Source organism: Hydractinia symbiolongicarpus, chromosome 5, assembly GCF_029227915.1.
Source record: "Hydractinia symbiolongicarpus strain clone_291-10 chromosome 5, HSymV2.1, whole genome shotgun sequence".
Classification (NCBI taxonomy): Eukaryota; Metazoa; Cnidaria; class Hydrozoa; order Anthoathecata; family Hydractiniidae; genus Hydractinia; species Hydractinia symbiolongicarpus.
In genome coordinates this window covers 24,846,178-24,870,214 of record NC_079879.1, presented here as the reverse complement: position 1 = coordinate 24,870,214, position 24,037 = coordinate 24,846,178, and the positions used below count along the sequence as shown (strand labels likewise).

The 24,037-nt window shown below is 33.0% G+C and overlaps 1 protein-coding gene across 3 annotated transcripts in view; it reads left to right on the top strand.

Annotated features, from left to right (window-relative positions):
- LOC130645595 (catalase-like) overlaps positions 1 to 24,037 on the top strand; it is a 60,820-nt gene that overhangs the window by 35,631 nt on the left and 1,152 nt on the right. The window contains exons 1-10 of one of the 3 annotated variants that reach the window (XM_057451635.1): positions 16,512 to 16,592; positions 19,582 to 19,651; positions 19,735 to 20,014; positions 21,385 to 21,566; positions 22,316 to 22,495; positions 22,581 to 22,691; positions 22,861 to 22,941; positions 23,039 to 23,191; positions 23,320 to 23,529; positions 23,654 to 23,815. In XM_057451635.1, coding sequence (XP_057307618.1) covers positions 19,595 to 19,651; positions 19,735 to 20,014; positions 21,385 to 21,566; positions 22,316 to 22,495; positions 22,581 to 22,691; positions 22,861 to 22,941; positions 23,039 to 23,191; positions 23,320 to 23,529; positions 23,654 to 23,815 — 1,416 coding nt within the window. In that variant the 5' untranslated portion in view covers positions 16,512 to 16,592; positions 19,582 to 19,594. Of the gene's footprint in view, positions 1 to 16,511; positions 16,593 to 19,510; positions 19,652 to 19,734; positions 20,015 to 21,384; positions 21,567 to 22,315; positions 22,496 to 22,580; positions 22,692 to 22,860; positions 22,942 to 23,038; positions 23,192 to 23,319; positions 23,530 to 23,653; positions 23,816 to 24,037 lie in introns of those variants that run through there. The other 2 variants (XM_057451636.1, XM_057451634.1) reach the window with 2 other exon arrangements.

Here is a 24,037-nt window from a genome sequence, read left to right as displayed (position 1 = left end):
TTACCAACGTTTTTTCACGAAATATCTAGCTTCTACGTCCTTTATCTGTTATTCGGTTAATAGAGAATAAGGATTATATAGGAATAAATCTTTTCAGAAATAAATACCATCCTATCTATAAAATGTGAACAACCTAATTTAGTGATATCATAGCTTGATTGTACATGTTAGAAATAACCTTGTACGTGCAACCATTTAAACAAAAAGCCACATTAAAATGTTTTTCAAAACAAGGCTTTTTTTAAAATAAATAATTTAGTAAAAATTTATCCCTCTTTGTTTTAGAAACAACTATGTATTTCTAGCAACTTTCTAACGCCTTACATGTTCAAAAGTTTATCTTTGCATTTTATCATTCTTTGCAACCTCGTCCCCAGGGGATTTTGCCTTTTGGACAACGAGACCGGCGGCAAAAAAAACCCTGGTACAGGTTGCTAAGTTCTGTAATGCGATTGGTTTGCATCCAACATATAAAAATCATTCACGCATCATAGTATATGCAACGTTTTACTATAAAGATGCCGGAATTTGTTACAAAAAATTGAAACATAAGAGGATTCCTGACTATGAGAAATTTTTACGAATATTGACCAAAAAAGGGTGAGCCAAGCAGTAAATATTTTACAGTAAGAAACATGACTTTTTGCAATTTAGATGGGTGGGAAAAGATTAGCTAGCTAGGTAGTTATCTTGCTAACATAGGCAGGTGTATAAGCCAATACTGAATAAAAATAAATCATGTCTTTTATTAATTTTTCTTCTTAAAAAACCTAGGGCTCTTCCCAAAGTGTAGTTTTATTCAGACCAGCTAAATGCATGATCCAATTTTCAATAACTGATCCCACTACTTCACAACAAGTGTAAAAACTTAACAAACAAACTGTTATTGTATAGCTAGCTAGCAGACACATTACACCTTTTTCAAAAAACGATTTGAAGCAAAAAAGGATTTACAGCTGAAATGAAACGTACTAACCAAAGAAATGTTTATGTAATTAGCTATATAACACATTTAAGTTATAAACAAGTAGATTAATGTATAATCTCCTGGGTCAGACATTAGATGGTAAGGCCCGTTTTGATTACAAGTTTCTTAGGTGGTTGTTTTTAGAATCTACAAATATTTTGCCAATACAGTTCTGGAAATATGAACTAGCCTCGACCTTATAAGCACATTATATTGCTGTTTAGACGCAGTATATATTGCTTCTGGAACATTTTTTGCCATGATCAACTGGCAAAGTTGCTAGCTAAGGGAAGGGAAGGGATCGTAGCGTATAATATATAAAGACGGAACTTTGCTGAGCAAGATGCCTAATTTTTGACTCAATTTTAAAGCTAGTCTTATGAACTGGGTTACGTATAAAAAATTATTCAGCCAGTATATTTATACCTAGCTAGCTAGCTAGCTTCAGTTTTATTTCCTTATTTAACTAACCTTAACTAGCTAGATGCCACATATAAGACTTTTTTTCCAAAAAAAAACAACTTTTGAAAGTCAAGCGTTGAGAAACATAAACAACCAAACGACATCGTGCTCGCCATGTGTATGTGAAAAACGAGGACTCGATCAAGTTGCTTTACTAGCTGCAGAAATTATAATAGCGAGACAAATCATTAATTATTTATAGTAACCAATACACTTGTTAAAAAAAGCAGCCTCTACCAGGGTCCTGTTTAGCCGTTAATTCAGCGCTAGCGGCTTTGATATAGGCAACAAACCCTGGGGACGAGGATGTCATCTTTTGCTAACTTTCTAAAGTTTTTTATATTTAACATCATCATAGAAACAATTTTTTGACTTACAAAATGCACTCCCACTTGTGTACTCCCACTTGTGTACAACATCTAATTACACAGTTAATTAACAGAGGATTAATGCCTTAGAAACAGTCTCAGTCAAAAGTGATTTGATACTAGAAAACAAAAAGTGCAATATAATAATTAGAAACCAAATAAGGGAAGTTCTAGTTCTTGTTTTGGTTGTCAGTTAAGTATAAAAGAGGGTAGGTCTAAGTCAATTGCAACAAATTTAAAGATATTGGCAGTTAGAATACTTCAAAGGTTTAGGTAAGTAGCTACTGTTTGCGATACTTTATTGTGGAACTTAATTTATTCATTCAAACGATGTTTAATCGGTCTCTCTGATGAGAATATCTATAGTTTCTTTTATATCTATAGTTATTTTCACTTTAAGATCATTCGATACCAAAGATGCAGCTTGTACTTGTTATTTTCGCTTCAGCAACAATAGCAACGTGTTTTCCAGCGCAAAGCGTCACGAATGAGAAAAATGACGGTGAAAATCAAGCTAGTGCAACCAGACACATTGGGTCGATTAAAAGTGCAGTAATCGATCTTGGACTTATCAAGCAGCGCTTGCAAAGAAAGAAACTTCCAGCTTTATTAGGTATAAAGAGAAGATTGTTTTATCGATTGAGAAAGATTATTTCTATTAAAACACAACACCTCAAAAAGAAACATTTAGAAGACCCAAACAGCAGAACATTCAACACCTTGCCATCATTTTGTAATCGTGATGGAACAAGAACTTTTACAAGTGTGATTCGTTTTGCAGGAACATGTTATCGATTTTCTCATCATGTTAAAGTTCAAGAATGCATACCAAGTTAGATTTTTATATATTCACATATTGCTGGAAACTTTATCTCTGTGTTTTGTTACGATAACACATGGAATCAATGTGTATACTTCTTATGTGTCAAATCAAGGAGGTCTTTAAACCTTCTTGGTTAAATATTACGTTTAAATTGTACTAGTGACACCTTGAGCCCAACTCTTAATTAATACATTAAAACTATTACTTCCATGCTTCACAAGACGCTTCACCTATCGTTCTTAATTGAAACACATTTTACTTGCGTTCGTTCATTAGCCAGCCTGGTCTTTCGTTGTATGAAGCCACAAATCTTACTTTGTTTTAGTGTTTCGCTTCAAAATCATATGATTTTCTTGTTAGTTCTTAAGTTATACAATTTATACGTTTTTTGTTCACCTTGAAAAAAATTGGCCGTAACCATTGTGTGTTTTGATTTTTCCACTCCTTAAATGAGACCCATGTTGTTGCTAAGAGAATATATTTGGGTGGTTGCATAGGCTCAACAAATATATTCTTATCGGAATAAAGAGGATAAAACTATCATAGTAAACACTTTATGTTTCTGTTATTCTTACCTATGTTATAAACAGCAAGAATAATCGGTTTTAACCTTTATATCTGGCAACGAAACTTTGATTACTACTTACAACCCCCAAGACGCTACTGTGTGTCGAAAGCTTAGCGAGTTTCTGATTAAGGGAAAACACCGTTTTTAGCTTTTTTGTCACTGGTTTTGCGTTACAAACAGACAAAATACGGCTATTATATTCTTTACGTGGTAGAAATAAGGAAAACTGAAAATTGATAGACACGGTGGAATGTAAGTAAAATCTAACACCACATTATCACAATATTTCCTAGTATACTAAACCAAAAAGATTTTAAACCTCCTTGAAACTTATGTAATTACTTTAAGAAACAGTGTAGTCAGTCATAATATCATTCATAACTTCAGCCATAATATTTCTACGAAAATTTTAAGAATTATGCTTACGTAACGCTTTGATTAGTTTCCGAAGATCTAGCCGTTCATAATAAACAATGTTTTAGTGGCAATTTTAGTTAAAATATATTTACAGAATCACTATACTGTTTATCATGCACCGGTCCTTTGTCTGCTGTCACAAAATAGGCTGTAATTCGAATTTGTTTTTCCGGATATGCTTATTGTTGTCATAACGGTCTATATCATGTTTCTTTCCATTGATACATGTGTTTGAAAGATATTTATCTGACATTCCAAGGTATTTCAGATGTCGTTTGCATCATCACTTTTTGCTTATATCGACAAAAAAGAAGTTATACCTTATAGCTTTTATACTTCACCTACTTACAATGCATTTCTTAAAAAATCATTTCAATGAATGAATGAATATTTAGAATTTACCTAGGTTTTTATTGATGTATAATTTGCGATTATTTATTTACAGGCAAAATATTGGAAATCAGTAAGTCTGATTGGACAGGAGCGAGTTATTAAGGAGAAGAATCTCCTTAATAATAATCTTCCCAACAAAACAATTCCCTATATTTTAATAAAGATTGAATTGTGGGTATCCACCCATGTGATAAAATGACACCCATAAAAATATACAATAGATTACGGTAAACACATATCTAACGATACAGATTTCAGTACAAGTGCAGATAGGTACAAACTTGTTGACTCAGTGATTTGTGAAAAAGTTCACATTGCGACTTCAGTTCTTTTCCATTTTTATATCTCATAGTTTTGAAATCATATTTTAAGCAGATCCAATTAAACTACGGGTACTTTTAGCGAAACTAGTTGACGACTAGTTAAAGAAACTGCGCAATATTATCAGTGTTGCATGGTAATGTTGCGTGTGGTAAGGGCAAACATCATAGTTTACTAAGAATTCCAATTACGAGATATCAAACCTTGCATCAAATCGTCATATATTTACACTTACCCATAAAATTTAAAATGAATTGTTTAAAAGAAACACTTCATTGTTGATATTATTTCACGATAACATTAAATTCGCGTTATAATCGAAGTACAAATAGTGTGGGAGAGCTACATATAGTGTGAGAAAGTTTACATGCAAAGTATTTGTTTCGCTTACATTTTTTGCTACAATGATTGCAACACTTCCGCAACGTAAAACTGTCTGACGAAAAGAAACTGCCTTGCTTTCAGTACTTGATGGGACTTTTCCAGTAAATTCAAACATGCTATAAAGCCTAGAGAAATGAATGTCAGAGAACAAAATATAGTTAGCACAAAGAACATTCGCTATTAAAGATAAAAGTTTTTAAAAAAATTGATTTTGTCAACTTTTAGAAGGTAAGAATCTTAGATTAATTTTCCATTAACTGCTTAGTTTGTTTATAACCTTTGTATCTTCAACAGGCGATTCTTATAATTTCAATTAGACCTTATATTATTTTCTTTCAGAAAACAACAATGCTACTATTGTTTTACTTTCTCCCAATCATACTTGCAGTACAATCATCTTGGACTATTCCAGTTCTTGACGACTTTCCAATAGCATTGCTACGACAGGATGTGACCAATGAAACACAAGGCATTATGAACTTTACCGGTGTTATTAAAGATCTACAAAAGTATCGACAGCTGTCTTTTCGAAAGAATAAACCATTTGCTGCTAAAACTGAACCATGCCCGTCAGAATCTTACAATAAAATCCAGTCTAATGGTACTTATCAAGTAATATTTGATCCATTTAATTCATCAAAGATAATTGGCTTCATTCCAGCAAATGTTATTCGAGTTGTAAAATGTCAACAGAAAGTAGAAAACACATCATGTTGCAATCAGAGTGCGAGAAAATGTAAAATACACACAGAAAAACGAATGTTTGCAATTTTGAGTTTTAACAAAGGAGTGGCATCATTAGTTCGAAAACCAACCACACAACATGTGGGAATTTATTGTAAATGTGTTAAGTAATTGGAGTATTATTTATTATAATGATATTTATAGAAGAAACTTATTTGTTTACACTAAAACATGTTGTTTTTGTACACACATTAATATAAAAATAAAGTTTGATCGATAAATTAGTATTATATTCGCATTGGATCCTCTCGTCTCCTTTATAATTTCTGATACAACACCGTGTCATAAGTAACAGAATAGCAATAGAAATAAGGCGATATAGATAGCATTTGATATTTTTTTGCAATTTATTTTCTTTCTTTTCTCCTGTTGAAATAATTTTTCAGTGGTGGCACATTTTAAACAAATGAAACATAAATATTGGTATGGAAAAAGCTTGTCTAAAACTGTTTTTTTTAAAGCTGCAACTGATATAGATTTTGTCCGTCACGAATTATAAAGTATTTTCGCGTTGAAATTATCTGTCTGGTTCTATACGCGAAAGAGCAGCACTGATTTACAAGACACACTCAGAAGATACAGTAGCAATTTGCTACATAAAGAATCTCTAATTAACGTACACGCTAAAATAGCTACCTTCCAATTGGCGGACAGGTTTTACCTGATAAAGGCAAGTCAAACACTTATAATCGACTTTCCAAATAGTGGACGGGCACTTAGTGGACTCGTTTTTTCATTTCTAAAAATTATGATTTTGCCTTATTTTTGAGACATGCCACATGGATTTGCAAACGTAATCCTGCTTATTTCTTTATATTTTCCCGCTAATCTGCAGTGAAGTTTCCGTTTTGAATGCTCCAAGAAATTGTATACACATTTGAATATATCCTATAAAATCATTTCTATTTATTGATTAAGCGGTGAAAATGAAGCCATTGACCTGATACAAATGAAGGTTAATGGTAGAAAATACGTGTTGAAAACACTTGGGTTTTTTGTGTGAAAAAAACTAAAAAAACATCTACCAATGTCAGCTTTGCGACGTTAAATTTCAGCGGAAATATTTAACCAGAGACGTAAAAGTTGATAAAACTATGGAGTGTTCCTGTGGTAGAGGTGTCAGCTTTGCGACTTTAAATATCAGCTGAGATATTTAACCAGAGACGTAAAAGTTGAAAAAATTATGGAGTGTTCCTGTGGTAGAGGTGTCAGCTTTGCGACTTTAAATATCAGCTGAGATATTTAACCAGAGACGTAAAAGTTGATAAAATTATGGAGTGTTCCTGTGGTAGAGGTGTCAGCTTTGCGACGTTAAATTCCAGCTGAGATATTTAACCAGGGACGTAAAAGATGATAAAATTATGGAGTGTTCCTGTGGTAGAGGTGTCAGCTTTGCGACGTTAAATATCAGCTGAGATATTTAACCAGGGACGTAAAAGTTGATAAAATTATGTCCCTAAAATTGTGTCTTTGCTAAAATTGTCCGCTTTTGCGAGGCTGAGCTGTGAGATTATTTTTTAAAGTTTTTATGAACGCAAAAATTTCACCTAATTTTCGCTTCACCTTTACACAATCGTATAGTTCGTTAAAGAGGCTACGAAACGGTTAAAATGCTCACATTCCGTATATCCTGTGCGCATATTAAAAATCCGGCAAACGTATTTTGCGCAATGAGAAGACCAGCGCACTTTGCTTTCTGGTTCAATGTTCTTTTCGAAAAATATATTACAAAGGAATATTTCAGCAAGACTCATTCTGGATGAAAACATGATTAAGGCTGAAAAAGATAAAAATTCTAGATATATGTTCGAGTCTGTAAATTACATGCATGCCGGAGTAGTAGCCATTTTTGTTTTTCGCCACCACCAGCTGGATTTTCGTGTAAGTCACTAAAATTGAAAACCAACAGCCGTTCCGTAGCTTCTTTAAGCTTAAATTTTTATTAGGCACCTCTTTTAATTGTTCATGTTTAATATTTCTAAACCTCCGGTATGTCTTTTGACAATATTTAATTTCGAACGTCGATCAATTACGTTTAAAATAAGAGAAATCTATTGCCTGCGCTTATTCTGGTCAAATTTTTTATTTTTCTATTTTGATTGGGAGAAATTACTTTAAAAATATTACACTACATGGTTCGATTTCTTAAATTGTGTCTTTAACCAGTGTCTTAAACTGAATCCTTCTGAAAGGAAATGGGTAAGTTATGTATATTGGACATGCACAGTAATAGTTCTTTGAAGTACTGGAACATATCGTAAATTAGAACAAATCAATTATTTGATATTGTTAAGAAAAACACCATTGGGTAAAAAAAAAGTATCGTCGCGCACGTCACGCCCGACCCTTTTCTATTATTCCAATCTCCCTTGCCTGCTCTCCGATTTATACATTTAACGCTACGTACTTAAGACACTATTATTGACAGTTTCGCTTCGATTGAAATTGCAAAAGTGAACCATATATGGACGCATGAACATATTATTACTCTCAAACGATCACTGTATATAAAACGTTCAATACAGCATGGTATAATTACACGCATTTGCAATAGATTCCAATGTTTTTGGTAGTTGGTTTTCCAACTAGTGATGCCAAGCCTCCGTTAAAACTCAAAACTGCAAACATTCGTGTTTCCGTGTGTGTTTTACATTTTCTTCTGCTATGATTGCAACATAATGTGTTTTCTACTTTCTGTTGACACTCTACGACTCGGATAACATTTGCTGGAACAAAGCCAATTATTTTCGATAAATTGGATGGATCGAATATTACTTGATAGGTGCCGTCCAATTGTAAGCTAGCGTATGACCTGGATGGACATGGTTCTGTGTTTGTAGAAAACTTAAGATTTTTGCTACGGTTAGAATGTATTGATTGATACTTTGCCAGATCTCGCAATAACTTCGTAAATTCTATAATACCGTGAGTATGGTTTACTGAACTGTTATTCAAAAGTACAACAGGCCGAGAAGACTTCACTTGATAGCTGGAAGACAATACCATGGCTATCAACAGAAGAACATGCTTCATCTTTCTACAAAAGGCAAAGTAAGGATATTGTTTTGGATAAAAAACAAACTGTAAGTTAAATAAACAAAACAAAAACAAACAAACAAAAGCAATAAAGTAAAGTCAATTTATCAGATTGATAGCAAGATAGGTGTACACCGAAATTTATAAGTCATCCAGGTCAATAGAAAATCATATGAAAATAAGAATACCTGCTCGTGCTTTTTATTGTTTGAACAATCTCCTTTTGTATAAACAACAAGTTTGAATTTGTTCCAACCCACATTTTAGTCCAGTTTTTATACTAGCGCTAGCGACTATTGGAATTTACCTTTTAAATGCTGAAAGCAGAGAAAACTACATGAATCATCGCTTTTAGATTCTTAAACTGATGAAGAAAAGTTTGCGGCTGACACACATCTAAATCAAACTCTAGGGCACTCCTTCGATTTTTCTTCCTATACCTTATAATTTAGTTAACCGTAGAACAGTATTTATCTGCGAGGATGTTGATTTGGGAGAATAGGTTTTTTCATTGAAATAGCATTGTGCAAAACGGGAGATATACCTACGTAAACAATTTTGATGTGAAAACATTCCATAGAAACCGTTATGTTGATACTCACGTCAAGTATTGTATCAAGTATTTGCGTAAAAGATATGCAGATGGTGTGTGCTATCTACTATACGATAAAATTTTCACAAGGATAAAATAATTTAATAGATAAAAATTTTGCGAAGCATAAAAGTTTTTAAGCAGAACAAAAGAGGAAGGGTGTAACAAGTCATCGTAGGGTGACTTATCATCGCCTTACGGAAACTAGAATGCATGTGTTTTTGTATCTGCGGTTACAAAACGTCTGCTATCAACTGCAGTGGGGAGAAGTACACTCAACGAAATCATAACAGATAAGTCATCGACTATCTATTGTTTACAAATGTCTACTTGAAAAAGAAAATAAAACAAAATAGTTACATCATCTTCAGTAAGATATCTGCATGCTGTTTGCACAGAAAAGTAAAGTTTAGTAATTTGATAATTTTTCGGGCAAATGGTGCTACAGATTTGTGGTAATTGAGCATGGAATCTATAAAAGAGGCAAATGTTTTGTAACTTGTTTGTAGCACGTTATGAATTACATGTCTGCTATCAGTTGCAGTTGATAACGGATACACAACGTTAAAATAACAAATAAGTCATCGTTTATCTAGTGTTTACAAAGTGCTGCTTGAGAAAGAAAACAAAAACAAATTGTCACATCATTTTTAGTAAGCTATGTTTTACAAACATGGAAGTGGTGTTTAGCTGAAAACTTTTCGGTATCGAATAAGCTGAATATAAATAAATAAAATGAACCAAATACCATTTTTTTAAATAATTTTTCGAGGGATCAATGCTTTTAACAGGCATGCTCTCGGTGGAAATTCCATGTTGTTAAAATGTGTGTGGTGGTTTTGTTTTTTTTGTGCTTTGCCTGCCTTCTTTGGAAACTTTAACTTTCATACTTTATCCGGGATAGGTAGAAAAATTTATGGTCAGACAAATTTTTTTTTTAGATTTATTGATTGGTAATTTAAGTGAAGAGGTGTATGGGATCTTTAAATGCGTAAGTATTTCACAATCCAATTTGTAATTTCAATATAAAAACGTACTTAGAAAACATAAATTACTTTGTAGGGATAAACGGCGAGTAATGATAAAGGAGTACATCCATTTTTAGCACTTATACAGCCTATATTACTATCCAACAATCATCCACCAATATGATTAGCTCAAACTATACGGATGCAGGAAATGTATACTACAGGAAATTCTAGTCTCTTTTATTAATACCCGTAGTTTGTGTGTTTTAAATGGCTGCGCGCACCTGTTTAATTACTTCGCGCTACTAGGTGGCAAAAATGCACGAAATGCTGATGTTGGAAGTATACGTATAATGGGCAAATCTCTGAAGACCGGCGGATCGGTGGATTGTTTTACAGTCTAAGATTAGTCTCTATAATAATAAATAATTTACGTATTCTGTTTAACCTGGTGTAAAAAAAGCAATGCCTAGATATGCATGACGGGTGATGCGTCGCATTTTTATCAATTTTTTAACGACTCTTTTTTATATATTTCTTGAAATGAAATTTTTACAAAATATGGTTAATTATAGAAGGTTGAGAAATTTTGAGGATTTAAACTCAAAGCTGTAAATCTTTTATTCACAATTAAAGAAAGATTGTACACCTATATGGATTTTATTCATCATAACTATCTGTTGACCATCAAACGTACATCCAAGGTCATATTGTATTAAGCCTTCATTTTATCTTTCAATTTTTCGAGAGAAAAAAATTATAAAATTGATAAACTTTAACTGTTTTGCAAGCAAATTTTCAGACAACACAGATGTTGTCATATCAATATTTGTTTTTGTTTTGCAAGAATTTGTAAAAAATAGAACTTTAACAAAAGACCCTAAACACTATATCTGCATGCAAAAATCAATGGGAAACATTTAGGGTCTTTGAAACATGATAAAAAAAATTTATTCTTCTCCCTACATTGTCCGTTTTTGACCGCTTTGCTCCCTGACTATAATAATAGAGCTCCGGGTAAAATCTTGCGCTATATTTCGACATCTTTAGACATATATTTCCACTAATTGTAACAGATTTTGAATCTCGGCCAGAGAGAAGAAAACTAATCTTTTGTACAATAAAAATGACTAGGGTTTTATTGTAAGTTGCTTTTGTGTTCATGTCAACTATTGTAATCAAAAAAATATGTGCTAGAATTTGCACTTGTGAGAATAAATACAATACCATCAGGTTTATTGCTAAAGCAAACAAAGCGCAAAAGACAATGAATACATATGAGAAATTTGAGAATCATCAAAATATTGCTTACCAAACCCATACAAAATTCGTTCATTCGAAACCCTCTCTGTTATGGTTACACCCACAAAAAATTTATTTATAGATAACTTTTGCAGAATTTCATTGTTTTGGAGCATCCTTATATGGAAGTAAAACATTCTGCTAATTCACCCCATTCTATTTCCAGAATTATCCGTAGGGAATTTCCTTCCTCAGGTACTGAAAACATCCCTTTCGATACGGCATTAACGGGAATCAAGTTATAGAATTAGCAGGAAAGTTTAAACTCTAAGACAGGAGTGTATAACTTTTTGAAGCTTTTCATGATTCCCTTAACTGGTAAAACTTTTTGTGGGAAAACAGTCAAAGTAAAATTGCTTGCAGTCGCTTTTGCTTGCATTGCAGTAAGCATTTGTGTGTCTACTCCGCTTGTGAACTTGTTAAAAACAAGTCTTTTATTTACTTTTGATCCTTCTCTGAGAAAGATTCTTCTTCACGCGGCAAGTAAAGGACCATGCTCTTCCGTTGTTTCCGTTGTTTTGTTAGCAAATGAGACATATGAAGTTAATTTTGATGAAAATTACGCTTCAAAAACTATACCTACTAGCAACTAATGTACAAATTAAAGAATGTAATGTCGAAGATAAACCATGTTTCAATAATAGTGCAACAGAATGTGAAAAAGAATTAAAGAGCACACGTTTTGTAGTTGTTAGTTGTTCATGTAGCCACACTGTGACATTTTTGACATTTTTTGTAAATGTTGTTAATTATTAACTGTTTAGTTTTTCAAGTTTATAAAAGTTGTCTTTCCCCATAAAATCTCTTTAATAGTAGCCGTAGTCCGTCTGTCTGTTCGTGCGTCTGTTTTTCTTTTTGTTACGGAAACACACAAGGCGATATATATAGGACCAGTGACCCCGTCTGTCTGTCTGTCTCTGTGCGGACCCCCGCCTGAGTCAGAAAATGATGTTACGGAAACAAGAAAATCAAATGCGATGTATTTTTATCCACTTTGTTGCGGCGGGTATATATAAAGGATGGGCAAACCTGATTTTTCCACAGGCCACCGACTAGTATATGTGTATTTTGTTGCCTATTAAAACTTTCCTCTACGAATAACGCGAATTTGTTGCTACTAAAAGATAAAACAAGCTCAAAAAGACACAAACGACAAATGAATAACTTTCTGTGATCTCGAAAAAAAATGAATGTTTTTAAGGCATTGCGTTTACATCTTCTTCTCCAACGAAGGACAGTAAGATTGAAACCATCTATCAAATATTGCAGACATTACAATGATCAGTGATAATGATTTAAATTTTAAAAGCAAAAATTAAAATTTTTTTCAAGGATAAAGTTAGTATATGAAGCTGTGTCTATATAGTGTTGGCAGGGCTCATCACGTGATGACAGGAAAAGGCTGATGTAAGCCTTTTATATGGCGTTGAAACGGCTGGCAAAGAAAGAACTCGGAGAGGAAACTCTGGGGTGTAAGCTGAAAATTGTTTTGACCATTTCTCCAATAAAAAGAAAATATAAACGCAACATATTCCTCAATGCAAGCTTTGACTGACGCTCTTCTCCAATTACCTTCGTCCAAGTAAATAGCAGGAAGTGTGCGCGTTTTATTATCGAAAGTTGAGTATTCTTCAGCTGTTATGTCTTTAAATAGGTCAAAGAATTCTTCATCTAGCTCATGGTCACTTTCAGCCAGTTGCAATTTCTTCCTTCGACTTCTTTCTTTTTCTGCTCACTGGATTGCTTGCACAATGTCTACTCCATTCGGAATCTCTGATGCAAAACTGTCATCCGTGATTCGGAGCAACACGTAACGCATAAGGTTCTTGTTTATCTTACCTTAAAGCTTCAAATTATGTTAGCATCCAATACTTGCAGGTATGAGGTAGTATTCTTGGGAAGGAATACAATTTTGATTCTACGATGGTTTCTAACACGTTGATAGACTCCCCAAATATTTCTTTCCTGCGAATGATGAGTGAATTTTTATTTGTCAAGCCAACCATCCGATGCTTTAAAATCTGTTAGCCCTGGTTGGCATAGGAAGGACCTGATGTACAAAGCTTCTTCTTTCAGTAGAGGTCCAGTAACATAAAATCGCATATCTTGTACCAAGCATAGAGTATTTCGTTGATCGCCTTACATCTCTAGTGGTTTTCTCGTTAGAGGTGCTTAAAACCTTTCCCTTGAAAGTTTTCATAATCGGCTCTTAAACGAATCTAGATTGGCTGCTTGATTTTTGCCAATTTTAAATTCGTCGGCAATTTTCTTGCGTTACTACGGTTGTCTGCAGCTGATCATTTGATTGACGGCTAATAAAACTAAAAAAAAATATTACCCTGGGATTTACAACATGTTTTTCCTACAAGATAGAACAGCACCTTAAAAAAATAAAATATTAAGATACAGGTGAATTTTAATGTCTTGAAAGAGATGTAGGATATGTTTATTATGTTAATGACTATTTCTTCAAAACATTTTGTACGAGTCCAACTGAACGTTCAAAACAATTAGAATCTTATTGTAAATGTATTTCTTGATCTGCTTTCTTCTTCTCTTTTTCCATTTTTTTCTTTTCGTTCTTTGCGATCGTTCTAACGCTGGACATCTTAAATTGTTATTGTTTAAAACCATTGTTTCTCCTGGGCAAAATATTGAAGTTGTACCTCACCCTATTATCCTATATTGACTATAACGTGTCAACAATTTGATCAAATTGCATGAAACTTTCACTGCTTTGTTATGCATGATTTTCTACCAAGAAAATGAAAAATAAATTTTATAAAATATGACTGGCGGCATCATGGGGGAGAAAGATTCGAGCAAAATAACCTTTTTTAAATATAACTCTCAAATGAATTATGTAAATATAACTCATACACTCTGTGATTTAATAAAGTTTGATAAAAGAAATATAGAAATTAAACAAAACAATCTGATAAGAAGTTTTGTCTAGCTTAGGAGATACCGCAGAAAGCGACGAGAATATGAGACAGCAAAACATTTAAATCTTTTTTTGTTCATTAAACCTCAGTTTAACCTTACTTTAGATACTATCTATTTAACTGAAAATTTACTAAAAAAAGTCGAAATTTTATGTCTAATGCTCGAAATTTAATTAATTTTTCGCTTCAGAATTGGTTAAGCTATCCGCCAACAGGACAAGGGTGTTGGTCAGCATTTTGCATTGATTCGAAAAAATAAAACATGTAAGTCTTGTTTGCGGTGTTCAGCAACATGTTAGACAACAACTATGATCTCAAGACCTTTAGCGTTTTTTATCAGATCTCAAACAACAAACGCTACAGGCCTTGGGATCGAGGATGGATGGACCAACATTTTTCAAAATAATGTTTTTAATTAAATGTTGTTGAGAGAGTCACACAATGTATCAACATGTTTGCGGCTAGCTTTATCCTTGTGAGTTCTGATTTACTAAAACTTTTGGAGTCTGTTTCAAACAAATTTACGTACTCTATAAGATAATTGGTAAATAAATTTCAAAGTTTCATCAATATCTCTATTGCCTAACTTTTAAATGCGATATCTCTAGAAGTCATTCTTCAAAACATCTCATGTTATTTTTCTCCAAGCGTGTCTTGCAGGGTAGGTAAGAGGGAAAATTAGAGGTTTTTTATCATCTGCAAACTACTTTACAGGTATGGAGAAGGTTAACGCCAGCAGTTTAAAAAAACTCAAGAGCACGTTGGATGGATTCCGGACGGCTTATGCACTCTAATAGGTTGGTGAAGAACTAACTAAGTACTTTGTATCTTTCCTAATATCCAGGATGGCGACGATGTCAGAAAACATACAAGATCCCTGGGGACGAGGTTGGTAAACAACTTCCAATGTTTCAGATTTTCCACATCAGGTTTACGGAGAATCTGCAATCTTTCGCCATTTTTGCAAGATAACTAGTTTAAAAATTTTAACTTGTACGCTTGCTTGTTCAATTAATTTAAAAATATTACCACTTAACAGCGTGTTTTTCGCGCCCAGCCACTCAGTTTTACAAATAAAGACCTCCGTAAACGGAAAAATGTAATCTAATCCAACAAAATGGCAGATCTATCTTGTCTTCATGGCTTACTTTTACCCACTTAACATTTTTCACAAACTATCCATTCTCGTCCCCAGAGCTCTTTTCAATCTTAAAAAGCTCTGGGAACAAGAATGCAAACTATTCTGTCTTTGTTATTTATGCGTCAACACAAGCAATGATTTTTTGTCTTAAATTTATGTTAATTGGATTAGGATGTGTGCTTTTACTTTTAATTGAGAACAGATCAGTCAATAAACGATTTTCCGATTACGGATGTGATTCCGTAATCTTTAATGAAACCTCAAAATTTGAATTATGACGACTTTAGAGTCCTTGTTTGATGTGAAGTAAATTTCATCAATCGTGATTTAAACTCCAACTGAAATTCGGTTATAGCCGTGATTAGTAATTTTGGATAAACAAGACACAAGTGCACTAATTAAAGTTCTTCTAAAAAAATTTACTAAGCACGTGTGACCAGTATACCTTTGTTTTCATATTTGTCGTAAAAATCCAGCGACGGTAGGAATTTCTAAGAAAGACCGTCAAACCTAGAAACTCTGATACAATGTAAACTCGGAAAACTTTTTTTTAAATAACGTGTGACCATTCTCGTCTCCAGAGTGCTTTGTATAAAACCTTATCCCAAAGAGCTGTGGGGACGAAAATGTAGCTGCGTCATTTTTTATATATATAAGAAGGTCTATTACTTTTAGGTACTGTTAAATGTACATATTTTTGCATTTTTTCTGCCTCGGATGTTTTTATTTCCGTTATTTCAAAATAAAAGTCAATGTTATGCTTAGATTTATGATGATATGTGATAAATATTTTTTGGACTAAAAGAAACATAAGATGTTAAAGTAAAGGTAATATGAAATAGCTGATCTAAAAAACGTTCCTTACTTAGTATCTTCTTAATTTCAAGGCTCTTTGGAAAGAAACAACAACGCGTATTTTAATTATGGGCAATCCGCAGTTCTAGTTTCGATGCAGAAGTTCTTTCCTTGTCTGTGTGTGCGACGGACCGAAACAATAGGTAAAGAGGCTGGGACGAGAATACGACGGAAAATAATCCTAATCCTAATGATGCTGAATCATTATGAATCCGCATCCTTAAAAGCTTTTAAAGTGAATGTTGTTAGTTCCGCTGTCTGGGCATAGAAAAAGGGGGCAGTGCAGTCTAATAGTATAGATCGAAGGTAAGTCGTCGCAGCGCGCGTTGGATCAAGATAGCAGACTGGATTGTTTTTTGTTTTTTGCAGATAGAGTCTAATCTAAATTCTAACCGTGATTCTTTAAATATTAGGGTTTTTTTCAGTTCAGTGTAGCTAACGATAATTCGGGAAAACTAACACTCCATCGCAGCTTATTTAGCGATCGGGGGAGGTAAACATCACACTTTTGTAAGAGTTTATTAATGAGAAAACACGTTTTTTCGTGGTGTGTGAAAATCATTGTGTTATTATTAACGTTTCCTGAAATTTGAAAGCAATTGATACGACGGATGTTAAAAAACTGGAGAAAACACGCTTTCGTCTCTTAGAAACTCTCATAAAAAACACGATTTTTACCTCCTTTTTTCCAATGGTGTAACAGGAGGGTTGCTGTTTTGGACTTAAATGCGACATAGCTATTAGCTATAGCTAGCATAGCTATCCATATTCGCGGATCCGGGTTAACATTATCAAATTTTAAAAAGAAAAACAAGGAACTTTTGAGAAAAATGAGTGGCATATTTGGATTTATCAACAAAAATTATATAACGTAGGACATTTAGAATACTAAAAGATTATTAGAACAGGATTTATTGTAATTTAAAGTTTTTAAATTTTACAAGAGTTTGACCATAATATCTAACTGCAGTGAAAAATTTCACTGCAGTTAATTTGTGTGGTCATTTCTTCATAAAAAATCAAAAGTTTGGCTACTAATAGAGGCAGTTGTACGTAGTGTATAACTTAAAAATTTGCATGTTTTCATAACTTTTGATGCTGAATTTAAATATGTTGGTCATTTTTGTTAAAAATGATCAGAAAATTTCAAGCAAGTAACCCTGGACCCGAGAATATGCATTAAATTATTTTAAGTAGCGTATACCGACCACGTTAAACTTTGACCACAGACACAGTTTATATAGTGACAAATTTTGCCATGACAAATTTTTGTGACCTGATATTGAAGTTCAAGTTTCGCAAAATTGTAACAATCTGTGAAAAATATTTTCCGGGTAATACTAAACTGTGCAATGACCCCCAACTAGACCCAGTCAACCTCAACCCCTTATACAGCATTTGCACCTAGTTGACGCCCTGCTACCCTCGTTGGGATAAAACAAGAGGTCACCCAACCCATTTCTGAGTTTTTTTGGCCTCGACTTTGTAGGCACAGTACAATGACTCCATCTTTTAAGAAATATTGATGTCAGTCTTCCGTATGGATATGATTGCGTGTTATAATGTTTACTTTGCCATTTTGGAAACATTATTATATTTCAAAGACTAGATCACTGCCCTGCAAAATTAATACATATACCATTATATAAAAGGTTTTTTTTGTTTTTAACCCAACCCATGTGTTACTCAATTAGTATTTAAGACTATATATATAGCAACATTTTCACATATTTTTCCATTGCATAGATAATGCTGAGATCTTCTCCTATCAAGAAATACTAACTTAGTAGGAGTATATAAAAATTGATAAAAAGTGGCAAGACAAAAAAATTATGATACAAATGCTCACCGTGTTCTTGATCCCATCTACCTATGAGAAACATATGGAGGAAAATGCTGTTTAAAGGGACTTTGACTAGTATTAAATTCAATGTTGCTGTAAAATAAAGTAACAAGCAGTATCAACTAATGATAAAACTGTCACGAAAAGCAGAATTATTCATTATTTAGATATTAGAAATGCCAGTGAAAGAGAAAAATAGCTGAGGTCATGTATATTCGTGATAATAGTCTTACGATTAATGTACAGGAATTATCTGTTCCATTAAAATTGTTTTAAGATAAATATTATTTATAGTCAACAAGGGCAGAAGTGCATTTGTGCTCCACTCAGTGGATGTTAGCCTTAATCAACGGTGTATGTTTTGTTAAGTATTGTTTTATATGTCCTCTGTGTAATGTGTAGTCATCATCATCGTTCTCAGCTTAACGTCCGTTTTCCATGCTAGCATGGGTTGGATGGGGTATATTAATGACCCTCTTCCAATCTGATCTAGACTGTGTTAGATAGTTGTTGAAAGTTATATTTAAAAAACTTGTGAGATAATTGTAACAATTTATGTTGATAATGTTTTGTAGTAACAAGACGATATATATATCTGTTAAAATAAAATAAAAAATCATTAATCAAACTTCTCAGGTTTTTTTTATTGTGAAGTTATATGCTTGAATAATATATATATTTACAGGTTTTAATACAAGAAATTGTTCCTTTGGGAGGTTTAAATATTCAATGATAGTGACATGTATAAGTATAACAACATTTCGATTGTTAAAACAAATTCTAAATGGTTTGTTTGAAGCAAGTCTTGATTAAAACAATGTATGCATGTCAAAGGTTGTTTGTTCACACAGGTTTTAATAATGTATATTATTGCAAGGTATTCACAGATTCTAGGTTTGTGTATGTCATTAAAAGATGTTATGTACAATTAATATGTAAAAAATATATACAGAGATGTACAAACCAATTTGCCACCAAGTTGAGTGTGCAGAATTATTTTTTATTAACAAGATTGATGTATCGACCTCTAGGCTAGAAGTTATCTTTGAGTGAATCTTTTTTATTTGTGAAAAGTTGATCATGGTTGTAAACCCTTATATATAAATAAGATAAATCATTAGAAATTTAGTAGTTGCTTCTATTGTGTAAGTCTTAAAGATGCTGATTATAATGATGCATGTAATGGGATCATGCCTTTTTAACAGGTGGTTAAGGAGATATTTATTCTTTAGTCTTCCAAAATGGAGAGATTGACCAAGCTTTGAGGAATGGGACTTTATGTTTAGTATAAGGGGGCTTCTTTACCCATTTCAGAAAGCAAGTTTTGTTTATTAACCTTAGTATATTATTAAATGAATAAAGAAGTTACGATATCCTCTATAAACATGACTGTAATAACAGATTGTCTGATCTTTTAATTTACAGACAACATATATGATCTGTATTTCATAGTTATTTATCAATAATGGCTGAAAGAACAAAGTCTGCAAATCAAATTAAAGATTTTGCTGCACAGAATCAGGTTAACATTTAAATATATATATATATTATATTTAGATGGAATAAAAGTGTAGATTGTGCTCCTATTTTTTTGTTATATTTTAGGCTCAAAATCTCACCACAGAGTATGGAGCACCCATGGAAACTAAAACAGCCACCATGACGGTTGGTCCTCGGGGTCCTATTTTAATACAGGACAACAACTTCATCGAGGACATGGCTCATTTCGATCGCGAAAGAATTCCAGAAAGAGTTGTCCATGCCAAGGGGGCAGGTGCATTTGGTTATTTTGAGACTACACATGATGTTACAAAATACACAAGGCTTTCACCATTTTCAAAAATTGGAAAACGAACACCAGTTGGAGTTAGATTTTCTACTGTTGGTAAGTGCAATAAGCATTTTTTTTTAACCATTAAAACACAATTATTCAAATTTAGGTACTTTTAATACCTATTTTGCATGCATATATCTTTAAAATTATAGTTTGAAATTTTAATTGGTTTTACTTTTGATGGCATAAGTAGCAAGATATATATATATTTTTATTTTGTATTTGTACTTCAATGGCTTTTAGATTGGATAAATAAAATTGCATCATAAGTTTATTAAAAATATCTGATTTGATGGTTATGTAAATTTAACAAATATTGCGCAATGTGCTTTTGTTGAATCAGAAAATTAGTATCAGAAAAATTATGCTAAAACACTTTTAATCTGTTCTTTTTCACATTTTGTGGTAAATAATTAGCAGATAAATTGTAAAAAATACAGGACAGATATAATTTGATGGTCAATAAAATAAAAGACTGGCAGAAGAACTCCAATGCTAAACATATTTAACTATTTTAGCTCTTTCAAGGCATTTATTTCATTTTCTTAAATTTTTTAAACTTCCCCTTTTAAATTGTTATATGTTATACAAAAAAATACTGCATGCAAATAAAAGATTTTTACATCTTCAAATGTCACAATTATTTTGCAATATGATTAACATATATGATGAGCGTTAACAAAACGTTTTACATCACAGTGTTTTGTCATTAAAAACTTATTTTTAATAATTTTCAGGATATTTATAGTCGATAAGGCCCAAGGAAAAATCCCCTTGGGCAAGATGACAATGAAAAAATAGGTTGTTTTAGATGTTTTGCTGACGTCAGCAGTGCAGATAAAAAATAATTGCCGAAATTAACTTTATTCTGTGCCTGTATTGTGACGCTGATCAAAATGATGTATAGGATCATCCGTTTTCAACGAACACCTTTTTTAAAAAAAATTGTTTACTTGTTGCCTTCATCGCATAGATCTTGAATTAATGATTAAGGAAATGTATAGGTTATGTACTTTTGACTAACGGTTGCAGAGATGTATTAGGGTTTGAAGGATTTTTGATCACATCATCAACCTGTCTATTCCAAACAGATCTGAGGACCCAGGTTTGGGAAAATTACCCCAATTGGTCCTAACTGGTCCCTGGTTACCCATGCAGTGAAAAAATTATTGACGTCACCACTTTGTTTCCAAGTTATTTGGCCTCAAAGATTTAGGTGTAGGTGCACTGTAATGGCTTCATTAATTTAATATAAGATATTGACGTTAAAGTAGTGTTATTGACATCGCACCGTAACGTCAGAAGTTTTAGCAATTGAGATATAAATTTTTTCGCGATATCAAAGAAAAACACATACACTTTGCCTGTTACAAACAGGCAGACAGAAAAGACTCTGAAATTATATGTATTATATTTTTTAGGTGGAGAGTCTGGAAGTGCTGATACAGCAAGAGATCCACGTGGTTTTGCAGTCAAATTTTACACAGAGGAAGGAATATGGGATTTAGTGGGAAATAATACACCTATATTTTTTATCCGTGATCCAATTTTGTTTCCAAGTTTTATTCACACACAAAAGCGTAACCCACAAACCCATTTAAAGGTATGTAATAAGCCATTTACAAGTGATTCTTCCTTCATACCAAATCACTGCGTTTGCACAGTTATATGTCTGAACAATTTATCTGAGAAACAAGATTTCATATTAAGCTACCTTTAATGTTTTCATGGGATAAATAAAACAGAAAATGTTATCGCCTGTGTAAAAAGTTCTATTTACAACATTTTTGAAGCACATTTTAATTCCAGCACAAAAAGTTACCATGAACGAAGTTTCACATGTCATAGCATATTCCTGTGTAGATTATGATATTTCCTATTTGGTTGAACAACATTGGTTTATGTCAGTCTGTAATGCTATTCTAGAGTGCATATATAAGAAACTATTAAATTTATTATATTGCACCTTTTTGCTATCGATAGTTTCATTTTTTCGCAGAATTGTGCCATTTCAACACAATTCTTGTAAGATAAAATGACAATATTTTGTTGTTAGACCAACTGAATTCACAACTGAGATTGTTTTTTCAGGCACTTCTACAAATGTCATGTTGAAGTGATTGACCCAATCTCTATCCTGTTAAAAATTTTATTAACAATATTAAAGTAAAAATTTCTTAATTTCATTAAAGGGGATGTGAAGGGCATGTTAACAGATTTTTGTCTTCAAGGATGGTTATTGCCATTCGTTTGGGCGGCAATAACCATAGACTTTTTAATTTAAACTGTATTCCCATTCTGTATGTTGTATTATCATGCACAAATGTATTGTCCATTATTATTCATTATTAGGATCCAGATATGTTTTGGGACTTCATATCATTACGACCTGAAACTACACACCAAGTCATGTTTTTGTTCAGCAATCGTGGAACTCCTAATGGTTACCGCCATATGAATGGTTATGGCAGTCATACCTTTAAACTGGTAAACGACAAAGGAGAGGCTTGCTACTGCAAATTTCATTTCAAGGTAACTTCTAATTTTTGTAACAAATTCATCTCCAGTTTTTTTTTATGTTTTGTCACTGCATTTTGCTCTCACTTCTATAATTTAGACAGATCAAGGAATTAAAAATTTGTCTGCAGATGAGGCAACTGACATATCTGGAAAAAATGCTGACTATGCTATCCAAGACTTGTATGATGCTATTGCTGATGGAAAATTTGTAAGTTTCGTGTATACTACAGAGAGAATTTGACAGAATAATACGTTACTACTAGATATTTTTGCTTACTATTGCCACAGCTTTTGCCAATAATTTTACTCTGTGATTACTTGACTTCAACTAAGGGTGTATTCTGGCTAATATGTTTGTATTGTTTTGTACTTTTTAGCCGTCTTGGTCTGTACAACTTCAAGTAATGACATTGGAGGAAGCAGCTAATTACTCAAGCAATCCATTTGATGTGACAAAAGTATGTCAAGTTTTCAAACCCCTTTTTTAAATCAGGCGCAGCATTCGATAATTTTACTAACATTTTCGGATTTTGACTTGGTCTATGATGCTTTTAGGTATGGCCTCACAGCGAGTTTCCATTGATTCCAGTTGGAAAAATGGTTCTTGATCGCAACCCAAAGAACTATTTTGCAGAAGTTGAACAAATCGCTTTTTCGCCTGCTCATATGCCGCCTGGTGTTGAAGCATCACCCGATAAGATGTTACAGGTATTCTTGAAAGATTGCTTGTTTATTTTCTATCTCATTCTATCTATATGGTTTGATCAATAAAGGGATATGGAAACATCTTGTGATGAGTAACAATGGATTGTAATGAACGTTTTTTGCTCTACTAGGGTCGATTATTCTCCTATGGTGACACCCATCGCCACCGATTGGGTGCAAACTATCAACAGTTGCCTGTTAACCGACCAACTGTGCCTGTTCGAAATTACCAGAGAGATGGTCCACAAGCAATTGACAACCAAGACAATGCACCTAATTATTTCCCAAATAGTTTTAGCGGGCCTGCGGAGCAAAGTTTTGCTTCAGATCATGTGGAACAGGTAAATATACTGACCTTTCGGACCAAGTTAAACCAGTCCGTTCAAAGATGTTTCACATCGATGTGACATCTGGTAAATAACGAATTGTTATTGATTTCTTTTTTTTTTTTTTTTTTTTTTTCAGTGTACTGGTGAAACACGCAGGTACCAAACTTCAGATGAAGACAACTTTAGCCAACCTCGCTTATTTTGGCTCAATGTGTTGGACGAGAAAGAGAAGAGTGATCTTGTGTCTAATCTTGCTGGTCACCTGAAAGATGCCCAGGAATTTATAAGAAACAGAACGGTAATTTCCATAATTTAGTTTAAGTGCTTGTGTTTGACATTAGGTTGTTTTCGTGTGTGTCTTTTAAACTATATTGTTTTGTTTTTCAACTATTTTGACTTTCCATATTTTGTGTCAAAGGTTACTGTTTATTTTTGGACACTTTTGAGACTACCGAATGAGGTTTATTGCGAAAAAATAAAGCAAAGTGGTGTTTTTATTCGAATGTTTCTAACTATTTCA